This window comes from Tenrec ecaudatus, chromosome 16, assembly GCF_050624435.1.
Source record: "Tenrec ecaudatus isolate mTenEca1 chromosome 16, mTenEca1.hap1, whole genome shotgun sequence".
NCBI classification, from domain to species: Eukaryota; Metazoa; Chordata; class Mammalia; order Afrosoricida; family Tenrecidae; genus Tenrec; species Tenrec ecaudatus.
Genome location: NC_134545.1, coordinates 6,351,078 through 6,374,567, shown reverse-complemented (window position 1 = coordinate 6,374,567; position 23,490 = coordinate 6,351,078). Strand labels below are relative to the sequence as shown.

The following is a 23,490-nucleotide window of genomic DNA, read 5'->3' as shown; positions in this document are numbered from 1 at the left end:
CCTCTCTTACTTACTTCCCACCCTACCCCACCCCCACTGAGCTCCACATGGACTTTCTGGAAAGCACCCTAAGAAAAAGTCTCCACGGATGCTCCAGACCTCAGCACACATGAGCTGTGTTTCCCTGTCTTCCCCCGCAGGAGCTGGAAGACTATTTTTACTATTCTCAGCTCCGCAGTCAAGGCATCGACACAATGGAGACCAGACAGTTATCAGAATGCATTTCCCTCTCGGAGCTTCCTTATGTCATGAGAGCCATCGGCTTCTACCCCTCCGAAGAGAAGGTAGGTGGGACAAAAGCAGGAGCAGCCGTGGGACAGATTATTGATTTTAACACTCATTATGGGTCACAGTAAAGACGCAAGGTTAGAGCAGAACATGAATAGAGCGGAACAAGGCGGTGCGTTTCAGATGTACTCACACCCCTGCGAGACAGACTTAGTGCAAAGGACTGTCACTGCTGAGAACCATCCGCCATCTTGGTGGCGGGGAGAGGAGGCCTGGCACTTAGCTGGTCGAGTAGGGATGCAGACTCAAGCTCTGTGAACCTCATTGGAAGTTACTGGGATCATTAGGCTTCCGTAGAGCCTGCGTTACCCTCACGTGTATTAACTGGGGCCTCTTTGGGAGTTCAGCCACAAGTTCAGAAGATGCAATCTTTCCTCATGATGAGGTCACAAAAATCCCAGCTGTGAGGAGCTGCAACAGGGCCAAGAAACACGCCAGGGGAAATGTTTTATCACTTCAAGTGAAATGCACTTGATTGGTTGTGCTTTCTGACTCAAAGAGTCCCCCCTCTCCTCAGTTATCAACATGGTTAGATGCCAAAGACCAAGTCGTTATGTGAAAATGGAGGGTGACTACATCATGACATGACTGCCAGACCACCAAGACGCCAGGCTAGCCTCAGTCATTACCACCAGTGCCCCTCTCATCTCACGCCTCCACTTTTGTTACTGCTAGCTATAGGTCACTGAGACACGACATACTTGGATGGTAGTTTTCTGACTGTTGTAAATGAGAGTTACTGGATAATGAGAAAGTAAGTCAGGAGTGGAATGTACACCTGCTGGACTCGACCCAGCAACAACACCCCTTAGCACATGTGTGAAACATGTGACAAAGGTGATTGGTTGGCCCCTTATCTCATCGTCTCTGGGGATGTGACTAGACAAGGGCTTTGTGATTGTTTCTCCGACCTCATGGTCCTTTGTTCCCAAGAGCCTTTCTGAACCCTTGACCCAGCCAGCAAAGGTGTGTCACACACAGGTCACTTTCACCCTGCGGGCCACCTTCTCATCCAGGGCATCTCGAGCATCCCCTTTCCTGCAAGTTGGGTCAGTGATGGGGGGCTTCTCACCTGCTCCCCAAAGTGCTAAAGAAGCAAATGCACCCCGAGCAGTCTGTCCTTTTCAGCTCGCTGTCAAAGGAAGAGTCCTCAAGTGGCAGCAATCGATGGGTCACGCGCGCAGCTGCTAACTGAAGGGTCGGAGCTTTGAGGGTACGCAGAGGCTGCATGGAACAGAGGCCTGGTGATTTCCTTCTGACAAAACCAGGCATTGAGTGGGGAACAACACCATTGCTCTTTTAAAAAACAAACAAGAGAAGCTCCTTTTTGTCATGAGTTAGGTGAAGGTTTATAGAGCAGCACATCAGTAACGCATCAAGCCTCCCCCAAACAAGCTCAAGCTCACTGCCATCAAGTCAATTCTGGCTCATAGCAGCCCCACAGGGCAGGGGAGGACTGCTCCTGCGGGTTCCCAAGACGGTAACTCTTTACGGGAGTAGAAAACATCGTCTTTCTCTTGCGGAGCGGCTGGTGGTTTTGAACTGCCGGCCTTTGGGATCACAGCCCAACCTGCAACCACTACGCCACCAGGGCTCCTCCCAGTTGTGATTAATGTCCTTGCTGTTGTCGGGGTTATTTAGGGGCCTCTACATGTATTGGTTATTTCTTCAAGTTGTGCAGCTATTCTTTTTTATGATTATTATGTTTGAAATGAACTTGTTTGTCATTAAAGACTCCAAGTCTGCTTTAGTTTTCCTTCTCCTCCTTTTTTTTCTTTTTAAATCATTTTATTCTGGGCTCATGCAACTTTTATCACAATCTTTCCATCCATGCGTTGTGTCAAGCACATTTGTGCATTTGTTGCCATCATCATTTTTTTGCCGTCATCATTTAAAAAACATTTCCACTCACCCTTGATAATTTATAAATTATTATTATTTTATTATGTCTTACACTGGCTGATGTTTCCCTTCACCTACTTTTCTGTTGTCCGTCCCCCTGGGAGGGGGTTATATGTAGATCCTTGTGATCGGCTCCCCCTTTTCTCCTCCCACCTTCCCCTTCTCCTCCTTTTTCAAGCACTCAGACCAAGACTGTGATCTGAAAGGTAAGGAATCTGGAGGGCTGTTTTCTTTTTCCATGAAACAATTATTTTGTTGTTTGTTTATTTGTGTTAAATCCTCTATTTTTGGGTCCCACCTCCATATCCCTCTTTTCTTGCCGTTCCAAACCCTTATTCCTTTTTAAAATAATACACAATATATCATTGATAAGGAGCCTGGTGGCGCAGTGGGTTAGGCATTGAGGGACCAACCTACAGAGAGCAGCTTTGAAACGAAACTGCTGTCAGTTTCATTGGCTATTTTGTCATTGAGCCCCTCCCCCTGCCCGCACCCACTGCTGAAAAGGGAGTTTTTTACATACTTAAATCAGTCTTTTTAAACCACGTGGCCTCCAGCGCTGTTCGTGTCCTGTCTGCATTATAACAGCTATGCATTTGCTGCAGTCCCTGGGATCCAGATGTGCCCACATCAATGCACACACTTGGCAGGTCAGTGCGCCTCTTTCTATCTGAGGCCCCAGGGCGAACTTCCCGCCTCTCTGATCTCTTGTTCTCCTGTCAGATGTACTGCGGTTCTTAATAAAAATGTTTTCAGGGCTTTGCCACTTTGGAAAGCAGGCTTTGCCACAGGCTAATGAAACACTTCCCAGAAAGATGCCGCTGCTCCCCTGGCCCCCCAGAAGTTGCCTGGGTCATAGAACAGTTCTGCACTTGGGCCTGTTCAAGGGGCAGACCTAGAAATTCACAACAGCCCCCTGGAAGGTGACCGGCCGTCTTGGCATTTTCCCTTATGTCATGCTAACCGCCTTGGGGAGTTGAAGCTAGTTGGTGTGGCAGGTGGAAGCCAAGTCAGACAAGAATATAACCCTCCCGTGAGAACGCCTCATGGCCCCCTCCTTCTGAGGAACACGGGCTCCTCCTGAGACACAGCACAACGCATGTCCATGAGCCAGCCGCTCTCTCCAGTCAAACCTTCCTTCTCCTGATGACGGGTGGGCAGCGTGCGTGCTGCTACAGAGGAGAGCCGTGTCCCCGCTGGCCTCCCCAACCTCAAGGGTTCACCTGCTGTGTTTATACTTCTCTTTCCTTGGGGACCCCGGACTATCCCGATAGGACAGGGCCCTCTGTCGCACAGGTACCCTGGGCACCGGTGGTTACGTTTCTGTCTGGCTGACAGGAGGTTTCCTAGTCGTTGTTCCTGCACACACAAGGAGCCCCATGCAGAATCGCCGGACAGCAACACCAGGGTGCCCGCCGCGCGGATGCCTCTGGCCCAGATCACGTCGCCCCCCATCAGACGGCTCAGCCGCAGTTGACAGCATCACTGGTCCAAATGGAAGAAATCTCCATTTAATAGCATCCACCCACTTTAAAAAGCAGTTCAAAATATGGTGGGTTTTTTTTTTAATCCACATCAAATCCACTGTCATGACCCTCAGCTGTAGGGTCATATCTTTTCGGAGCCTATAAATCTATAGGGCACTGAATTATCCAAGTAGAAACTGTGGAACTGTCCTTGTGTGTATATTCTCTACCACCACTAGACCAAAAAATTACACGAATAACCATCACTACAAGGAAAAGGAAAATGTTCAGGAACTGAAAAGGGTGACAGCTGTACAACTCTTCTTCTCCATGTGATTGAATTACTGATTTGTACGACGGGTGGATGAAATCCTAAGAAAACTGTTTACAAAAATCTTTACAAGGGCAGACGGTCTCATCTTTCTCCTTTAGAGTGACTGGTGGGTTTGAACCATTGATTTTGCCATTAGCAGGCCAACAGTTACCGACCGTGCCAACGGAGCACCTATTTTGAAGGCATTAGTGGGTGTTTTTTGAAGGCAGTAGTGGGTATAAATGCAGAGGATTGGAGCACACAGATCTTTCCGTTGTAGTTCATTGTTCTTAACTACAAACAGGTAGCACGTGTTGCTTTTGTGCTCAGAACAAAAACAAGAACGATAAACAAATGCTGCCTCCCAAAGCTCCAGGAGCTAATCTAAAGCGGAGTCCCAGCTGGGATGCAGGGACCGCAGCCAAGCGGCACAGCCTCACCCAGACGGGAGGAGAAATCTGAGCCAAGGACCACAGGTACCGTTACTGCCCTGATAAAGACCCCCGTGGGAATTTAGAGACGTGAAGAGAGAAAGCGAAAGGGCACTTGGAAGGGAGGCCCTGGGCATACTGGGCCTTTTTCTGAAACATGAATGTCAGACAGTACTCAGAAACAGTCGCAGCGGAGCCTCGACAGCGAGCTGCCACAAAGTTAAGCCGGAGCCAGCAGAGGATGTGACACGAGGAAGAGCCGTGCTTGCCAGATAGATCTTGGCTAGACAATGAAGAACACCAGACAGATGTCTACCTGTGTTTTATTGACTCCGCAAGGGCGTTGAAATACAGGGGGCACAGTAGACTATGGATAACACGGAGAATAATGGGAATCCCAAAACCCTTCATTGTGTCTTGCACATGATACGTAGAGGAGGAGGCATTCATTTGGAACTAGCGTGTGGTGTACATCTGGAAAGGTGTGGGTTGGGGTTGTCTCCTGACACTCTGCTTATCTAATCAGTATGCTGAGCGAATCATCTGAGAAGCTGCAGTGTAAGAAGAGGAAGGAAGGAAGGAAGGAAGGGTGAACCCTTGCTTGCAGAGAGCAAGGGAGACTTACAGTTCGTACTGATGAAATGTCCAGACAGGTAGCAAAAGTCAACCAGGGTGCAGTAGAGCACCGACGAAACACAGTACTTCTCTGGTTCCTTGAGGCGTCCTACCCCCCACTATCATGACCCCAGTCCTTCCTTTCACTGCAGACTAGATCGGAGCGTGTACACAGGTGCAGATAAAAGATACAAGCTCATGACACACACGGAATCCAGGAACTGGAATGGGAGTATTGATACCAGGAGAGCAGGGGAGAGAAGGGAAGGAAGGAGGAACCCATTGCAAAGACTGACACAGAACCACCCGCCCACCCTTGGAGAACGAACAACAGAAACTGGGGGAAGGGAGACAGCAGTCGATGTAAGATATGAAAATAATAATTTATACTTTATTAAGGGGGGGAAAGGGGAAAAAAAGGAGCTGAAACCAAGGGCTCCAATAGAAAGTAAATGTCTAGAAAATAATGGTGGCAACGTGTGTACAAAAATGCTCGACACTTTTGATGTGTGGATTGTAAAAAGAGCCCCGAGTACAATGATCTTTTAATTAAAACAGTGGACTATAACAAATGTAAAGGAAACCAAATCCTCACAATTGGACCGACAGACAACATCACGACTAACAGGAACAAGATTGCAGGTGTCTGTCAGGAATTTCATCTTATTTGGATCCATAATCATCACTCACAGGAGCAGCGGGCAAGAAACCATGTGACGTGTATTGCACTGGGCACATCTGCACAAGAACAAAGACATCACTCTGAGGACACGGTGCGCCCGACCCAAGCCATGGTCTCTTGAGTCATCTCGTGTGCATGGGAGAGCTGGACAGGAATAAGCAGGAGCAGAGAACTGAGGGCTTGGAAGGACAGTGCCGGGGAAGACTTTGGGAAGTACCGTGGACAAACAAATCTACCGTGGAAGAAGTCCATCCAGAATGCTCCTTAGCAATTAGGATGAAGAGACTTTTTCTCTTTTACCTGGAGCATGTCATCATCGGGAGGGACCGATGCATGCAAAAGAGCATCATGCTTGGTAACGTGGAGGGTCTGTGAACCAGAGGAAGCCCCTTGATGAGATGGAGCGACACTGTGCAGGATGGTACAGTATGAGGTAGGGTTGCTATGCATCCGAGCCAATTTGGTGACACCTGTCAACAGTTAGAATCTTGATGGGAGCAGACCCCCAGGCCTTCTCCATAGGAGACTTGAGATGGGTTTGAACTAACAGCTTTGGGGTTAGCTGTTGTGCCCCCATGGAGTGTCATGTCAATAGCAGCGGGGCCCGCCAGGTTCTGGATGTGGCCATACTATGCAGCTGCCCAGCACAAGACTTCCCCAACCCTTCATCCTCCAGTCAGCGTCCACACACTGGTAAGGTTTCCCCAGAGCAATCATAGGGTCAGGTGAAGGAGCTTTGACAAATGCCATCTTGACATTGGGCCTCCACTCAAGTCCTCCCTCAACGCAAGAACAATTTGTTCTATTAACACGGCACTCTGTGATGTTCACTTCCCTGACATCGCTGAAGACAAGTGGGTGCATAACCAGATGTGGTAAAGAAAGTTGATGGTGTCCAGTTATCAAAAGATTTATCATCTGGGGTCTTAAAGGTTTGTTGATAAACAAGAGGCCATCTAGCTGAGAAGCAACAAAGTCCACATGGAAGAAGCACACCAGCCCATGTGATCAGGAGGTATCGATGGAATCAGCTATCAGGCATCAAAGACCCTAAACTAGCAAACAAACAAAAATTCATATCAATGGGAATGGGGGTGGGGCAGAGTAGAGACCCAAGCCCATCAGTAGCCTATTGAACACCCCCAATGGGAGGGCCATAAGGAAGAGATGAGCCAGTCAGGGTGTAGTGTAGCACCGATGAAACACACAGCTTTCCTCTAGTTCTTAAATGCTACACTCCACTATCATGACCCCAATTCTATCTTACAAATCTGGCTAGACCAGAACATGTATACTGGTACAGATAAGAGCTCGCAACATAGGGAATTCAGAACAGATAAACCCCTCAGGACCAATAAGGGGAGCAGCGATACTCGGAGAGTAAGGGAAGGGAGGGGGAGTAAGGGGGAACCAATCACAATAATCAATCTATGGCCCCATCCCAGGGGGATGGACAGCAGAAAAGTGGGTGAGAGGAAACAGCGGTTGGTGTAAGACATGAAAAAAAATTATAAATTATCAAGGGGACATGGGGGAGGGAGAATGGGGGAGGAAGGGGAAAAATGAATTGATACCAAGGGCTCAAGTAGAAAGAAAATGTTTGGGGAAAGATGATGACATGTACAAATGTGTCTGACACAATGGATATGTGTATGGATTGTGATAGCTGTAAGGGCCCCCAATAAAATAAAAACTAAAAAGAAAAATGCCATATCTCCCCTTTTGTCCAGAACATTCTGAGAGTTGTATGAGCGTAGACAGAGATGGGGCTGGGGAGGGGATGGAGGGTCCCACTGTCCTGTTAGTCAATGAAACACAAGTGAGTATCAACTTAGACCGGAACCCTCATTATTTAATTTAAAAAAAGTGAGGAAGAGGATGTGCTTATTTCTGGCAGGCTTTGTTCCACTGGATAGAAAGATTATAAAACTTAATTCTAGAGCATAATTCTGAGCTCGCCGAGGCTCCCCCTGAGGTAGAGAGTGGGGGCTGCAAGGCTGCTCGAGGTCAGCTCAGAGCTGCTGGTTGCCCTTGAGCCGGCTGCCGTCATGGCGCCTTAGGTTTTAGCAGACCCTCAGGTCCATTTTGTCCCCACTGTGGCAGCCCCTCGCATAGAGGGTTCCCCTTCTTTTTGATGTCCCTCACTTTTACCAGACGTGCTGACCTTTCTTAGGGAGTGCGCTTCCCTAGTGACAGGTTCAAAGCAAGGGAGCCAGCGAGCTTCCATCTTCGCTTCTCAGGAGCATTTTGGTTGTATTTTTTGTACGGTGGATGTGCTCGTTCTTCCGGCAGCACAGGGTGCCGTCAACATTCTTCAACAGTACCATTGCTCAATGGCTTCCGTTTTGCTTCTTGGGGCTCCTCAGGGGCTCTGTGGCTCAGCTTTACTCCAATTGCTGGTCTGTTATGCTCTATTCCCACACTGTCTCCCTGCAGTGGGTCCCCATTATTGTCCTCTGTCTCCGTATGCTCCAATAAGGGGGCACCATGTCTTGAGTTGCTGGCAGTCCCACCATCCTCTCTGTGCCCCAGCAGCTCCGTGCAGGGACCTCGTCCTCTGGGCTCGGTGTGCCCATATGGAGTCTAGGCCGACTGCCTTTCTCTTTTTCCTTCTTGGTTTGCTTCCGTCTGGCTTTGGTAGGTCGGTTCCTTTCCCCCGCCAGAAGGTCTAGTGTCGCTCTCTGCGGCACACACGTCCAGGGTGGGGGTCAGGCTGGTTCTGGTTGGGGCGGGCCCTGTAGTCCAGTCTTTTCATGGATTCCTCCGCATGTTGCGTTGCCCTCCTGGTTTGGTGCGCCATGATGGGGTCTGTATGCACGTTCCATTCAAACAAAATGCAGTGGTGAGAATGGGGGGGGGGTTGGAACGGGGACCCAAAGCCTATTTATGGACAAGGGAGCATTCCTCCACAGAGGGGTCGCAGGGAGGGGTTGAGTAAATCAGGGTGCAGTAGAGCACTAATGGGTCACGCAATATACCTCTGATCTCGTGAGGCCTCCTCACCCCCACTATCATGACCTCAGTGCCGCTTCCCAATCTAGACTAGACAGGAGCATGTACATAGGTATAGACAAGAGATAAACTCACAACACATGGAACCCAGGCACAGGAATGGGAATAGAGATACCAAAAGGGTAGAAGGAAGAAACCAGAGGGGAAGGGGGATAGCGGTTGGTGTGAGATTTGAAAATAATTAACAACCTACAGTCTATCAAGGGGCCACGAGGGGTGGAGGGGGGAGGAAGGAGGGAAAAAAGAGGAGCTGATCCCAAGGACTCAATGGAAAGTAAATGTCTAGAAAAGAATGATGGAATATATGTATGAATATGTCAGATACAATTGATGTATGGATTCTAACAAGAGTTGTAAGAGCCCCCAATAAAACAATTCTTTAAAAAAAACAAAGGAATGCTTTGGCAGCTCCAGTTTCTTCTGCCTTTGTCATGATCCTGTTTTGAGCACTGGCCTCTCAGGAGGATTTTCATTTTCTTCACGGTCAGATGTCACCCATCCAGATCCTCAGATGTTCAGTAAACAGAAGAAAATTGATGAATATTAACTAGGGCGGTGATTGCTCTAAAAAAAAATCACTTTACTGAACTTTCTGTGAGTTGTAAAGAAAATTCTTCGACAACCTTACACGTCCCCCATTGTTTGTTTAATTAATTCATTCATCTTTCATTCAGTGAACACCCCTCTGAGCCCCTATAATACTGCAGCCATGTACTCGGTTGTGGGAAACCGTCATGGCAGTGCCTGGTGCAGCTTCCCAGGGCATAGATGTGACGGTGATCGCGAGCTTGTCCCACAGTCACCACCAGGGGTGCCTACTGCCAGTGACCAGACCATGGCTTCTTGGCCCAGGTTCCACCTCTGTGTGAGTCCCTCTGGGCTCAGAGTGGGGTGTGGTCCCTGGGCCAGGAGCATGATCCGAAGACAGGTTAGAAATGCAGATTGCTGACCTTCAGCCCAGACTCCATCAGAAACCTGGGGACGCGGTGGGGTCAGGTCATATGGCAGTGATTTTTCTAAAAACCAAAAATAATTTTAAATTGTGAATTTGGCGGGGTTTACATTTCAAGTCACCATCTGTGTATCCAGCAACTTAAACAACATGTCAAGCCTCCCAATAGCTTGGCCTCCCCTCTTGTAGACTACCGTCTTCCCCTTCACCCAACTCAAAGCCTCTACCTTCTAGCCTGTGGCTTCCCCTCCCCTCCCACCCCTGCCAACCCAGAACGTGTTTCTCTCAGTATGAAACCCCACTGTCGTGGTTTTCTCTTTAGAGTAGTAGTCGCAGGCAATGTTTGTCCTTTTGCGGTAGGCTGACTTCATGCCACATCGTGTCCTGAAAACCCGTCGGTGCCCTGCGGTGGTTCCCAGTGTTGTCATTCTTTAGCGATGCGTGGTTACCCGAGTCTCTCTCTCCCTTCTTCCGCAGATGGCCACCTACCTTGTTTCTGTCATCTTGCTCTCGTGAACAGTGCTGCCATGGACCTGGGGTGACGGCTCTTCCTCCTTGACCTTCCTGGTGGTTTTAGTGTGTGGTAGGGGCTTGAGAGCCACCCGTGGTGTCCAGCATTACGAGTTGGGCTGCCAGCCCTCAGATCTGCAGTTTGAAACCACCAGCCACTCCGTAGGAGAAAGATGAGGCTTTCTGCTCCCGTCAAGATTGACAGCAGCCTCAGAAACCCACGGGGCCAGTGCTGCTCTGCCCTACAGGGTCACGACGAGTCTGAATGGACTCTTGAGCAGCGCATTTGGTTTTGGTTTGGCCTGGAGCGCATTCTAGGCACTCAGGGACCTCTGAAAAGTATAAATGCCCAGACCTCCCCAGCAGTCCCCCCCCCAAACCAATGCAATCTGGATCTCTGGGAGGAGTGCCTGGGCTGCAGAATTTTGGAGGCTCCCCAGACAGGTAAAAGCCAGAATCCCAGTGGAAGACCCTGCAGAACTCCCTGAGGCACATACAGCAATCTGCTCACTGCCCATCCTTCTCACGGCCGCAGTGCTGGGAAAACCAGCTGCAGAAGAGGGCGAGGGGACGGCCGGGCTGCCTTAACGCTGCCACCAGCACTCCCGGCAGTCCTCAGGGAAGCAGCTGAGGAAGTGACTCACCTCAGACAGGTCTGTGCGAGAGAAGCAGGCATCCGCCTCACTTCCTCTTCATTTGTCATTCTCTGCTGTCCCCCTCCTGCTTCCAAGTGAGGCAAATGTCATATGGATGAGCTATGTTACAATGATGTAAGTGTACCTTTACATTTAAAGGAACTCTGGTGGCATTAGTGGGTTACTCGCTGGGCTGCTAACTACAAGGTCAGCAGTTCAAAACTACCAGCTGCTCTTTGGGAGCAAGATGAGGCGACTGCTCCTTTGAAGCCGTCCAGCCTTCTGCAGGGTCCTTCTGAGTCGGAATTGAGTCAGTGGCAGTTGGTTTATTATGTTAGTGGTGTTGGTTGCTGGGGGCTATGGAATCAGTTCAGTTTTCGGATACAAAAGAGATCCCCATCTCAAATGTAATTCAAAGAGAGAACTTATTATGTCTTAAAAGAGACAAAGACACAGACATGTCATCCGGATGAAGGAGACCTCCAACTGGAGGTTAAATGGCGTTGAGGGTTCCCAATTGAGCCTCAAGATAAATAGTGTGCATATCGGGGGCCGAGGGGGCCGCAGGCAGTGAGGAAACTGGCACAAAAGCATGATTGGTGGCAGATCGGTATGTCTCAGTTACAAGTGGGACTACAGAAGCAGGGGTGGGACCAGGAATGGGACTCGTACATCATTAGATAGAAGGGTTTACAAGATTGGTCCAGGGCCTTCCTCCTAAGGCAGTCAGGGCAAGACAGAGGGCATGACTCATGACCCCCTGGAGTATTTCTAGTTATGGTGACCTCTTTCAAGGGCACACCTAGGCAAGCCCCTGAAAGAGAGACAGACCCTCTCTGGGCAATCCGGAGCTGGGGAGAGGCAATCCATGCCCCAAGGCATTCTGCCCAAGGGCAAGATGATCTGCAACCTTTGTTAACGATCAGGCAGCATTCAATGGAGGCTCAATCTATGAGGGGACTCTGTCCCTGCCTTCCATAGCCTTTTGCACACCAGGGTGCTCAGAATTTAAGTGCTAATACAGTTTCCATTCACAGCGACCCAGTGTGCAACAGAATGGCCAGTCCTGCGCCATCCTCGGTCATTATCACGTTGAAGCACGCAGTTGCAGCCACCACATCGCTCCTTTGAGTCCAGGGTCTTCCTCTTTTTCACCACCGTCCACTTTACTAAGCATGACGGCTTTTTTCCCCCAGGGACTGGTCTCTCCTGATGACATGTTCAAAGCATATGAGACTAAGTCTTGCCATCTGTGCCTCTGAGGCACGTTCTGGTGTGTACTTCTTTCTAGACCTATCTGTTCTGTTTGGAAATCCAGGGTACTTCCACTATTCTTCACCAGCCTTATAATTCAAGTGCATTGACTCTGATCCTGGCTTCCTTCTCCCATGTCCAATTTTCACATGCATTTGAGGCAATTGAACATATCTTGGCTTGGGTTTGGCCCCTTTAGCCCTCAAGGTAACAGTTGTGCTTTCAACATTTAAAGAGTGCTGTAGATTGACCCAATGCCACACACCTTTGACATCTTTTTGTTTTCTTTTCTTTTAAAAATAATAGTTGTATTGGCATGTCTTACACATTCTAATATATCCATTCACATACAATTCGGTTGTTCAATCCATCGGGTGGGGTTATACAATCATCAGTGCCACCAGCTTTCCCTTCCCCTTACTTTGACATCTCGATTGCTGCTTCCATGAGCATTGATTGTGGATCCAAGCAAGATGAAATCCATCATCATCCTTTCTCTGTGTCCGTGATGCTACCAATTGGCCCACTTGTTGGGATATACATATTCTATATGTTATATATATAATTAGCAAGAGTATAGAAATGGTAAAAGCCACAAAAATAGTTACTGCTGGTTGAGTGCTTATTATATATAGGTTCTTACTTGACATACACTGTCATAATAAGCTTCAAAATTGTCAAGTGTCCCAAAAGAATTGAAAGCAGTAACTCAAAACAGAGACTTGGATACCCATGTTCAATGCAGCAGTATTTGTAGCAGCCAAAAGATGGCATCAACCCAAATGCCCTTCACCAGATAAATGAATAAAGCAGATGTGGCCTCCCCCTATAAGGGAATACTATGCAGCCGTACAGAAGAATGACGTTTACGCACATGCTGTCCAGCATGGGTGAGCGTTGAAGACATGATGCCGAGTGAAAGACGTCAGGCACAAAAGGACAAATGTGGCCTGAGTCCACTGGCATGAAATATCTAGAACAGGCAAAATAATAAAGACAGACAACAGATCAGAGGCCACCAGGATCTGGGAAGAGGCAGGAATGGGAAGTTACTGTTTAATGGGTACAGGGTCTCAGTTTGTAGCGTGGAAATTGATAGTGGGGTTGGCTGCACAGCATTGTGAAATACATATACTTATATATATTTGATGAAAATACAGACAACAAAACATAAACCACTTCACTCATTTCTGCACACATAACTCTGATAGCGGTCCCACTCTTTTTAAAGTCATGCCACCATTCTTGACAGCCTTTCCCAAATTATTTTGGTTGTGGATTTAATGGACACCACTGAATTGTATACTAAAAAATTACAGAAATTGAGTGGTCAGCTGAGGTCAACTATTGTTCTCCCCTCATTCAAAAAGAGCGTGATGAAAATCAAAGATGCATGCAAACACTGAGTGTGCTGAAGTAATGGGTCCCACTCTCAGAAGTCTCCATGACCCTGAAGAACTAGATGGTGCCCAGCTACCACTACCGACCGTTCTGAAAGGATCGATCACATTAGGGAGTCTTGGAGAGAGTGGGGAAAAAAATGTGCAACAAAACTCAAGATCATAAAATAGACCGGGCTTACTGGTCAGCTGGAGATTGGAGGAACCCGTAAAGCTATGGCCTTTTGTCACCCTGCAGACCTGGAATTGAACTCGCCCCCCATGGCTCACGTTTCAGTCAGACAACTCACAGGTCTGTAAAAGGGGAGTGATATAATGCCAGGGAGGCATGCACTCCTTTGAATATTGTCAACCATTTGAAATGAAAAGGGCAGCCTTTCCCCAAGGGCAAAGTTCAGATGGGTTAGGCGGGAAAGAGGCATGAGAACACCACGCACAGGCAGGAAGTGGGGTAAGTAATAGTACTTCAGGAATCACCATGAATGAAAGGAAACAAATAGGTCTGAGGTGTTGACTGTAAGTGATGGTCTACTCTATACAGTGTTGCACGTCTCTCTCTCTCTCACACACACACACACACACACACACACACACACTGATTTCAATGACTAAAATGGAAAGTTTTGTTCGAAGTATTTTACCCCAATGACCTAAGTGTATGCTTCTTGCCCTTTTCCAGATGGGGAAACTGACGGTAAGGAATGTTAAGGAACTCCCCAAAGGCCAGTGAACGTAGGTCTGTCCTCAAAGATCACACTATGATCACGCTATGGTCTCTATTGGCTCAGAGTAAAACTGAGTGTAGGTATAGACTAATACGCACTATTAAAATGGTATTACAATACGTGAAACTATTGGGTAGTGGTTTAGTGAAACATTAACATGCAGTCATACATACTATGGTACAAGCTCAGTAAATGCTTTATTTAGAATTGTATAACATTCTTAATACATTTTTTTCCCTTTTGGGTGGCTGTGTACACAGCAACATTTAGCACGGACTCGGCAAGTTGTGGACACAGTGGTCCCATTTTTCACCAGGTTCTAACTTGCGTGTTATCTCTGGTTTCTCTCCCCGCCCTGCCGCCCCCTGTCCTATTTGCTGTAGCTTATTTCTTGACTGTTCGGGCAGTGTTACCATTTACAGCTAAGTATGTAGGTAGCACCATTTACAGGTGTTTGTCAGAAGACTTAGCTGTTGCCTTCAAATTGAAAGTTGCCTTCAGAATATGCCGCTTCGTTGGAAATCCTGGGTAATTACTATGCGACAGTGGAAGGGGGCGTAAAGGTACACTAATGTATGTGCATATGGTAACACTCCGGGTTCCCTAATGTTGCTATAGCCGAAATACACAAGCATACTCTCTCACAGGGCAGGAGGGTTGAAGACGGAATTCAGGATGACAGCTCTAGGGGAGGGCTCACTCCTGGGGTATCTCCCAGGTTTAGAAGGTTCCCAGCACAAGGGCCCCGTGTCCAAAGGAGCTGCCTTGCTCCTGGCTCTTCTTTCTCTGTGTTAGTAGGTCTCTCTCTTTCTGCTGACTTCTCTCTCTCTTTTGTTTAATATAATTATTTTACTTTAATATAATGCTGATTTAATCATTATATTTAACATAATCGTATAGAAAATGTGCTCTCTATATAAAGTTTTCTCATGGAAATCTTTGAAAAGACATAGGTTGTTCTCATGGGGCAAAATTAGCCTCACCAAGAGGATTGAGAGTGTGGAGCAGGACTGGTGGATGGTGGGTTCTTGTTGGAGACCTCTCTCTTTTTACCTCCTGACCTATCGTGTTTTATCTCCCACACATTGGATACATCTGACCAGGCCTGTGATGGGATTAATTGCATCCCACCCTTAATCCTTTTACAACTGATAGGCTCATCACATCAGAGCACATCCAGGGCAATCATGACATAGCCTCCATTTTGCATTAGCACATAACTGCCAAGCCAGAGAATCACAGCCCGGGCCAAGTTGGCACATATTTGGGAAGGGATTTCATTCAATTCATGACAGTACTAATTTCTGCATTGGGAAAAAAGGGAAGAAGATTAACCAGGACTTTGACCGCAGTCGCAGCTGGATGGCTGAATTGCAAGAGATTTGCATGGCCTTCTTGACACTCGGGACCAAACCAAGACGTGTTGGTGCCTGGACAGACTGATGCTTTGCCTCAAACTGGTGCTCCTTAAAGTTTTGTTCTACATAGGGTGAGATGGTGAGACAGAGGAAGGAAGGAAGGAAAGGAAGGAAGGAAGGAAGGAAGGAAGGAAGGAAGGAAGGAAGGAAGGAAGGGGAGGAGGCAGACAGACAGACAACTGCCGTTGAATCAGCTCCAGCTCATGGTGACCTGATGTACAATAGAACCAAAAACTGCCTTGTCCTGCCCCACCCTCACAGTCACTTGAGTGCCCAAGTCCACCCTGATGGCTACTGCAGCAGCGCTGGAATTGGTTATCTGCTGGTAAAGATGGCACCAATCTAGATTCACTTTCTGATTCATTTGCACAGACCAAAATAGAATTCCTGTTCTAGGATGGCGGGGGGGGGGGCAAATTATTTCTCACTTTTCTATGGCTCTTATTCTCTCTCTTTGTTAGCATTCCAAACCCCACAATTTATTGGGAGACATATTCAGGGCTTGAAAATATAGATGCTAAAATAAATGATGCCTTCCTAGCGTTCGCCAGGCATAATTCAGGTTTCTGAATTGCAGCCGACTCCAGTGTGCTTGGTGCAGAAATACTGCGCAGACACTGACTCGTGGCAGTGAGGAATGTCTTTTTGTGTTTGTATTTATATTTCCCCTCTTCCCAGCATGTTGCTGTGTCTGATACTGCTATAGCAGAAACATCACAAGTAGATAGCTTTAACCAACAGAAGTTAATGTTTCACTATTTGTTATTAGATGCCATCCAGTCGGCTCTGATTTATCTCAACCTGTGCTCTCTCACAGCTTAGGTGGCGAGAAGTCAGAATTCAGGGCCAGCTCCGGGGGGAGGTCTATGTCTCAACATCTGTGGACCCGGCGCTCTTGGAGATCTCCATGTGCTTGGCAGCATTCTCCTCCAGAATTTAGGAGGTTCCCAGCACAGGGACCCTGGATCCGAAGGGATCCAAAGGATGTACTATGGATGTACTATGGATGTACAAAGGATGTACTTCCCTATTCCTTCTTCCTCAGTGGTACTAGGACCCTCTTCTTTCCGCTCGATTGTTTAATTTCTTAAATCTTTAAAGAAACGGACTCAATATACAACCTAATCCTATGGATTGCAAGGGCATGTTGTTGAGAGGTGCCATCAGGCCAGTTCTGACCCATTTGTACGACAGCACACAACACCGCCCTGCCCTGCACCATCCCCACAGTGCCTGTGATGTCCGAGGTCATGTTGACAGCCACCGTGTCCATCTAGCTTGTCCAGGAACTCCCTCTTTTTATGCCGCCCCTCTCGCTTACCAAGCCTGATGTCCTTCTCCAGGGACGGGTCTCTCCAGCCCGCATGTCCTAAGTATGGAGATGAAGGCTCGCCATCCTTGCCTGCAAGGAACATTCTGGATTCATTTGGTCTTCTGGCCATCCAATACTCTTTTGCCAGCAGAGTAATTCAAATGAATCGATTCTTCTTCGGTCTTCCTCATTGATTATCCAAATTTCACATACTTAAAGAGGGCATTGAAGTAAACACCATGGCTTGGGTCAGGCATCCGTCAGTCCTCAAAGTTGGAATGTGCTCACTTTTCAACACTTTTAAAGACGGCTTGTGCAGCAGATGTACCCAATCCACTCTGTCATTCGAGATGTGCTTTGATGAACATTGATGGGACCCGCTCCACGGATCACTATGAGTTAGGGTGGACTCAATGGTTGTGGTTCTGGGCACCAGCAATGTAGGAAGGTTCTAATTTCCCAGATCCTGGGCAACCCTTGTTAAGGATAGGCAGACTTGAGGGCATGAGGGGTGCCTTTTTGTGGTGTAGAAACTGATCTGCTAGCCGCTGCTGTGGATCATACTTTCCTGTGCTTACTGGCCATCTGTATGGATGCTTGAAAGAAGAGTGTAGCCATCCTTTGCCCCTTTTCGGCCCCATTATTTGCCCGTTGCACGAGTGAGTTCTTTGATATATCCCGACGCCAACTCCCTTATTAGACAAATGGTCTGCAGATGCGGTCTCACCTTTGGTGGGTTGTCTTGTCACTTCCTGACGGTGCCCAGGGAAGCATAAAAGTGTTTGCTTTCAGCGAGGCAGGTGAGAGGCGCCGAGGCCAGCAGGTGAGAGGTGGGAAAGTGACACCGGCACTCTCACGCCATCTGAGCGCCGACAAACGGGTCACATGGCCGAACCGCCTCATTTTCTCAGATTTCTCCCGCGTGACCTTTTTCATTTTGTCCTTTGGACCTCTCCCCCAGATCGATAACATGTTCAACGAGATCAAGTTTGGGGAGTACGTGGACACTGGGAAGCTAGTGGAGAAGATCAACTTGCCAGACTTCCTCAAAGTCTACATCAACCACCGGCCGCCCTTCGGGAACACGCTGAGCGGCATCCAGCAGAGCTTCGACGTCCTGGGCTACACCAACGCCCAGGGGAAGAAGGCCATCCGGCGGGAGGACTTCCTGAGGCTGCTGCAGACTAAAGGTCAGTGCCGCCCCGCGCGACCCTGCCCCAGGGGGCAAACAGCCTCTCCTTTGGCCCTCTGCTCAGCCGGTGGCTTTGAACCCCTCCTGGGCGGTGGGCAGCCTGGTTCCTAACCCAGGGTGCCATCGAGGCTAGCGGCCCCTTCTCCTCCCCGGCGCGCAGGTGAGCACATGACGAAGGAGGAGATGCTGGAAGGCTTCGCCACGCTGTTCGGCCTGACCCCGGAGGGCTGGAAATCCGAGCCTGCGGCGTCTGCCCTCGGAGGTACGGTGACCGGCTGTGCCCGGGCATGTCATGCCGCCCTGACTCACAGGTTTCTCATGGACTGGGTGCATAGCTTTCTGGTGATGGGCGCCAGCCTCTGCCCGTGATCCCGCCCACCTGCGGAACCCCACCTGCAGAGTGACACGGCGTGCTGGGTGCCTTTGTTGCTTCTGGCCTTGCTTGTCCCTTCTGTCCACACCCCTGCCCTTCACTTTCCACTAAGGGTGGGCGCCTATCCATCGCAGAGAGGACATCGTGGTGGGCTGCGCTCGCTTAACATCCGAACTTGGGAGACTCACACCGCGCCCCCCCCTCCGCCCCCCCCCCCGCCCCTCCTTCCCTTGGGAGATTTTACAGATCTTTGTCTCCCTTCTGAATGGAGCCTGGGCATTCTTCCCCACCCCGGGGTCTTCCTTAGTCCACTAAAGCCCCCAGCACCCGCACCATGGAGTTGAGTGAGACTGGACTCCTCTCCACCCTATGGATCAGGATCGAGCTACCCCGTTGGGCCTTCTGAAAAGATCAGTCTTTATGGGAGCAGCCTCTTTTGTCTTTTCCTGGAGGAGCTACTGGTGGGGTTTGAATCACTGACCTTGTGGTGAGCAGGCCAATGTGTAATCCACTGTGCCACCTGGGCTCCTTTCTGCCCACCGGACATGGGGCACGATTTAGGGCCTTTAATGGGAACTTCCCACTGCTCAGCCAGGGGGCACTTGCTAAACAGCGAGGTGCAGAGATCCCTAGCACCCACAGATGGCCTCCCCTCTCCCACGTCCACACAAAGCTCCACGAGCGCCTGCTGACTGGGATGACCTGCTGAATGGGTCATTTCCAACCTGTAGCTGGTTCAGGCTTCCTCATCCCCATTCCTTTGTGTCCTTCAGGCCTCAGAATGTAGCAACAATAAAAATTGTTGTGTATTTATTTTTTTGTTCTCAAATGCCACTGAGCAGTACAACCAAGTCCTGTGTTGTTTCGGCTTCTGAGGGCAGTGTTGGAATTCTCACCTTCCACGTGGGAGACCCAGGTTCAATTCTCCGCCAAGGTCCCTCATACAAAGCCACCACCCACATCTCTGTGGCGTCTTGGGGGCTACTGTGGTGCAGACTGGGTTTTAACAGAGCTTTCAGACAGAGACTCGAAAGAAAGGCCTGGTGAAGGACTTCCAGAAGTAATGAGAGCCATAGCCGATTGCATCTGATAGGGCCAGGCAGCATTTTGTTCCCTTGTGCACCGGGTCACGGGAAGTCAGAGGCCGGCGCAATGGCCACCAGCAACTCAACTTCAGATGTTCCCTGACCGTTTGCAAAGCTGTGGCGAACAGGCCGGATTCAGTCAAGGAGGGGTTTTACTGGTGTCCACCCCAGGGCTTTTAAGGAACCAAACCCAACCTGAGCTCAAAGCTCCTTTCCTGTTCCCTCCCTGGGTTTTCCAAAGCGCACTCACATGAAGACATTTGGCTTTCCTGTCTTGCTTGGCTAGGTGCAGAGCTCTCCCTTGAAGAAGAACTCCCGGACGAAATCACAGCAGAAATATTCGCAACTGACATTCTTGGCCTGACCATTTCGGAAGACGCTTCCTGACAAAGCCATATGGTCAGTGAGGGGTGAGGAATGTTTGTAGCACAAAGGACTCTATGTGTACCCCTTCCTTTCCCTTCCCCAATCTTTTCTTCCCCCCACTCTACCATCTTTAGCGTTGGCATTAAAACAGTAAGCCATGGAATTCATAGAGTGGGACATTCCACCGTTTCTGACACAGAAAAGCCGGTGGAGGCAGGGAGAACCAGCCACTGCCATTAGTGGTGCTGCATGCTGTGGTTTGTCTACAGGGCCCAGCCTGAGGGGTGATGCTCCTGGCGCAGGACACCTGAGTCACCTGGTCTCTGGGGACAGGCTCAGCCAGCAACTTGGGGAAATTGGGGCCCTGGAGAGTGATGGTCAGTTGGTCCCTTCCCTCCCCTGGGAGTGGCTCCAGAGGCTAATCCTGAGGTGGGCAAACGTTGAGTCCCCACTGCCATTTGTTAGCAGGGGAGGGGCCCCGGGGTACAAAGCCCCCAGTTGTGGCTTCTTATTAGCAACCCCCCTGAGCAACTGTGTGCAGCCTTAGGAAGAGTGCTGCTGACCATGCTTCACCCGATAGCCACTGTCAAGGAGAGGCAGAAAGTAAACACTGGCCCGAACTTCACTCCACCCCAGCCAGAAACCACAGCCCCATCTGTGCCCATCCCCGGCACCACACCCATGTGCCCACCTACTCTGCCTGGCTTACAGACTCTGAGCTCTCCACTCTGGGGCCATTAAGACAGAACAAAAAACCCCATGTCTTCAGAGCCCATTCGGAGTTGCAGTGACCTGCAGGACACCAGAGAATTGCCCCTCCCCCCCAGGGTCTCCGCTGCTGCCAGATTGACGGGAGCAAATCGCCAGGTCTTTTCTCCGAGGAGCACAGCTGAGTTCGAACAGCTGACCTTTCCATTGGCAGCAGAGCTCTGCACCACTGCGCCACCAGGGCCTCTGGGGGAGGAGCTTCCGGAGGCATTCCACAGAAGTCTGCAGCACGGTTTTGTCTAACAGATGGATGTTACTGTCTGGGTTTGGAGTCATGAAGGTCCCACTCGGACAAATCCACCAAACGGTATTCAGCACTCAGACTCATCCTGACATACCCGCCCACCCACGTCAGGCCCTTCCCCCAGCAGCTCCCAGCGGAGGGGCATTGCTGATGCGGAGGAACAGAGAGGTGGTTGAGAGATGGAGGGCAAGGACCTCACCTGCCACACTCTCGTGTACGCGCACTCACACGCATGCATGCGCCCACACAGCGCTCCCACGGCCTACAGGCCACCTGGAACACCCTGGAGCTGGAAACAGAACCACATCCTCTGAAGCGGTCTGTGTCACCGTGGCCGGACCGGGCGGCCCCGCCGGGCTGCACAGGCCTGTCAGGGTGTATCCTGGGCCCTGCAACGCTGTTTGCAGCTCGTCTCCAGCAGCAACAAAACAAAACAACACACAAACTGAAAAGACTGGAGAGGCTTGTTTGTCTGTTTGTTTGTTTGTGCAGATCAGTTTTGCAGCTGCTTAGGGCTTACGGGTGCTATTATCAAGCCAGTTAAAAGGATCTTGGAGACAGTTAGAGAATAGGAAATTCTCCAATGACTCGTCCGTCTCTCCATAAAATGCCTGGGAATTAAGACGCAGCCTGGACACCAACCTGGGCCCTCTTCCCAAGGTCCGGCTCATTCTGACATCCTTCCCTGCGACACAAGTTGGGACAACGGTCTCTAGCAACCCTGACCAGTGATTGGCCCCTCCATGGCTGGCCAGGGCCTGGGACTGCTGTCAGAGGATGCACTTTCTGTCCCGAGTCACCTTCCAGAGCACATCACCATGGGCCCTGCCTCTATACACTCACCCAAGAAGGCCAAGCCAACCACACACAGCCTTCAGAGCCCCCCTACCTATGGGTGCTTTTGTTTGGAGGGTGGGGCAGTGTCTCTGATGTTGTTTGGCAAGTGGGGAGAGCCAAGGAGGTGCACTGTCAGCCCCAGTGGTGTCTCCACAGCAGCGGGGGGGGGGGGGGGGGGGGGGGTGGAGGCTGGGGGCGGAGAAAGGGAAGTGGAGAAGGCCCAAGGCAAAAACATTACCATGATAATAAGAGAGTGTTCTCTCAGAGAACCCAGCCCTCCTCCACTCTGTCCCCTCCCAAGCCTGGTGCCTGCCCTGAAAGCTGCCAGGCCTGACCTTGTCTGCCTTTGCCACTTCAGCTACCTACCTGTGTGACCTTGGGGGTGGCTGTCCAGGACCCTTCCTAGCGTGGCTGTGAGGACTGAAAGGGAGAACACAGGAAAGACCACTCTGACCCAGGGAGCCCCTCAGCCAGGGCAGCAGCCACCAGGAGAGCCGGGAGCCCATTCAGGAGATGCCTCTCCCGATCCGAGGGACTTAGCCTGGGCTGACAATGTCACCGGAACTGGAGAAAGAAGAATTTGAAGTCACCCCCAAGTTGGGGCCCTCCATGTCCATTTGTTGGCCGGTGCAATGAGGGAGAGCTTGGAGTATCAGTGCTTCGAGGCTCTGGAAATAGCAGGCTTAGTGTCCGGTTAATAGTGAACCGCAGGTCCTCCCTCGGACGAAGGGCCAGGTGAGACCAGCCTCTGGCCTTGGTTACCGCTCCTCAAGACTGCTGCAGCAGAGCCAAGAAAGCACATCAGCCCGTGTGCCTGGCCATGTTCCGGTCACATTTTGTAGAGGGACATTGCATGTGGATTTCACCTTGTTCGCGTGGTGTGTGAAACCGCACTCTCTGGTTGTTTCCAACCGCTCAACAATGTAAAGGCGTTCTTGGAGCGCAGGCCGCAAAAATATGGATGTTGTGTTCCAGCCCCTGGCCCCAGGCCGCAGGCCGTGGCAACCCATCCCAACCAATCAAAGTAATTTGGAAGAACTATCTGAGCCGAACTCGTCTGCAAAGGGCCATGGACCGCCAGGAGAACAAGCAAACCTGTCCCGGGAGAAGTACAGCCAGGATGTCCCTTAGAAGCGAGGTTACTGGGACTTTGTCTCACGTCCTTGGGACATGTCAGCAGGAGAGATCAGTCCCTGGAGAAAGACATCACACTTAGTAAAACAGAGGGGTCAGCGTAAGAAGAGGAGGGCCCTGCGGCTGCCACAGTGGGGTCAGACAGATCAGCAGTTGTGAGGATGGTGCAGGACCTGGGCGGTGCTGTGTTCTCTTGTCTGTGGGCTTGTGATAAGTTGGAACAGATAACAACACTTCTGAAAGTCAAGGTCATGGCTGAGAAACTATGCTAGACCCGAGGGGATGAGGGAGCCACCATGAGCAAATGCAACGGGGGATCCTGGGAGGACCCCTGGGACAGACATGTGGGAAAACAGGGAACGTTTGGTGCCTGGAGTTTGTATAACCGCTGTACCAAGATTATGTACGCAGCTGACATCTGGGGAAAGAACATCTCAGCTGACAAAGTCCGTGAACGCGTGGGCAGTGAGATGAATGGGGACCAGAGCCACAAAGTGGCCTGGGACCTACCAACCACCATGAGGGCAGCGCAGTGCTGTGTTCTGTTGTCCATCAGGCCTTCATGCACTGGAGCTG

At 50.0% G+C, this 23,490-nt stretch overlaps 1 protein-coding gene across 1 annotated transcript in view; it reads left to right on the top strand.

Annotated features, from left to right (window-relative positions):
- CFAP251 (cilia and flagella associated protein 251) overlaps positions 1-20,085 on the top strand; it is an 82,075-nt gene extending 61,990 nt beyond the window's left edge. The window contains exons 19-22 of the mRNA XM_075534164.1: positions 141-284; positions 17,877-18,105; positions 18,268-18,369; positions 19,852-20,085. Of these exons, the coding sequence (XP_075390279.1) occupies positions 141-284; positions 17,877-18,105; positions 18,268-18,369; positions 19,852-19,952 (576 nt within the window). The 3' untranslated portion in view covers positions 19,953-20,085. The remainder of the gene's footprint in view (positions 1-140; positions 285-17,876; positions 18,106-18,267; positions 18,370-19,851) is intronic.
- The last annotated feature ends 3,405 nt before the right edge of the window (positions 20,086-23,490 follow it).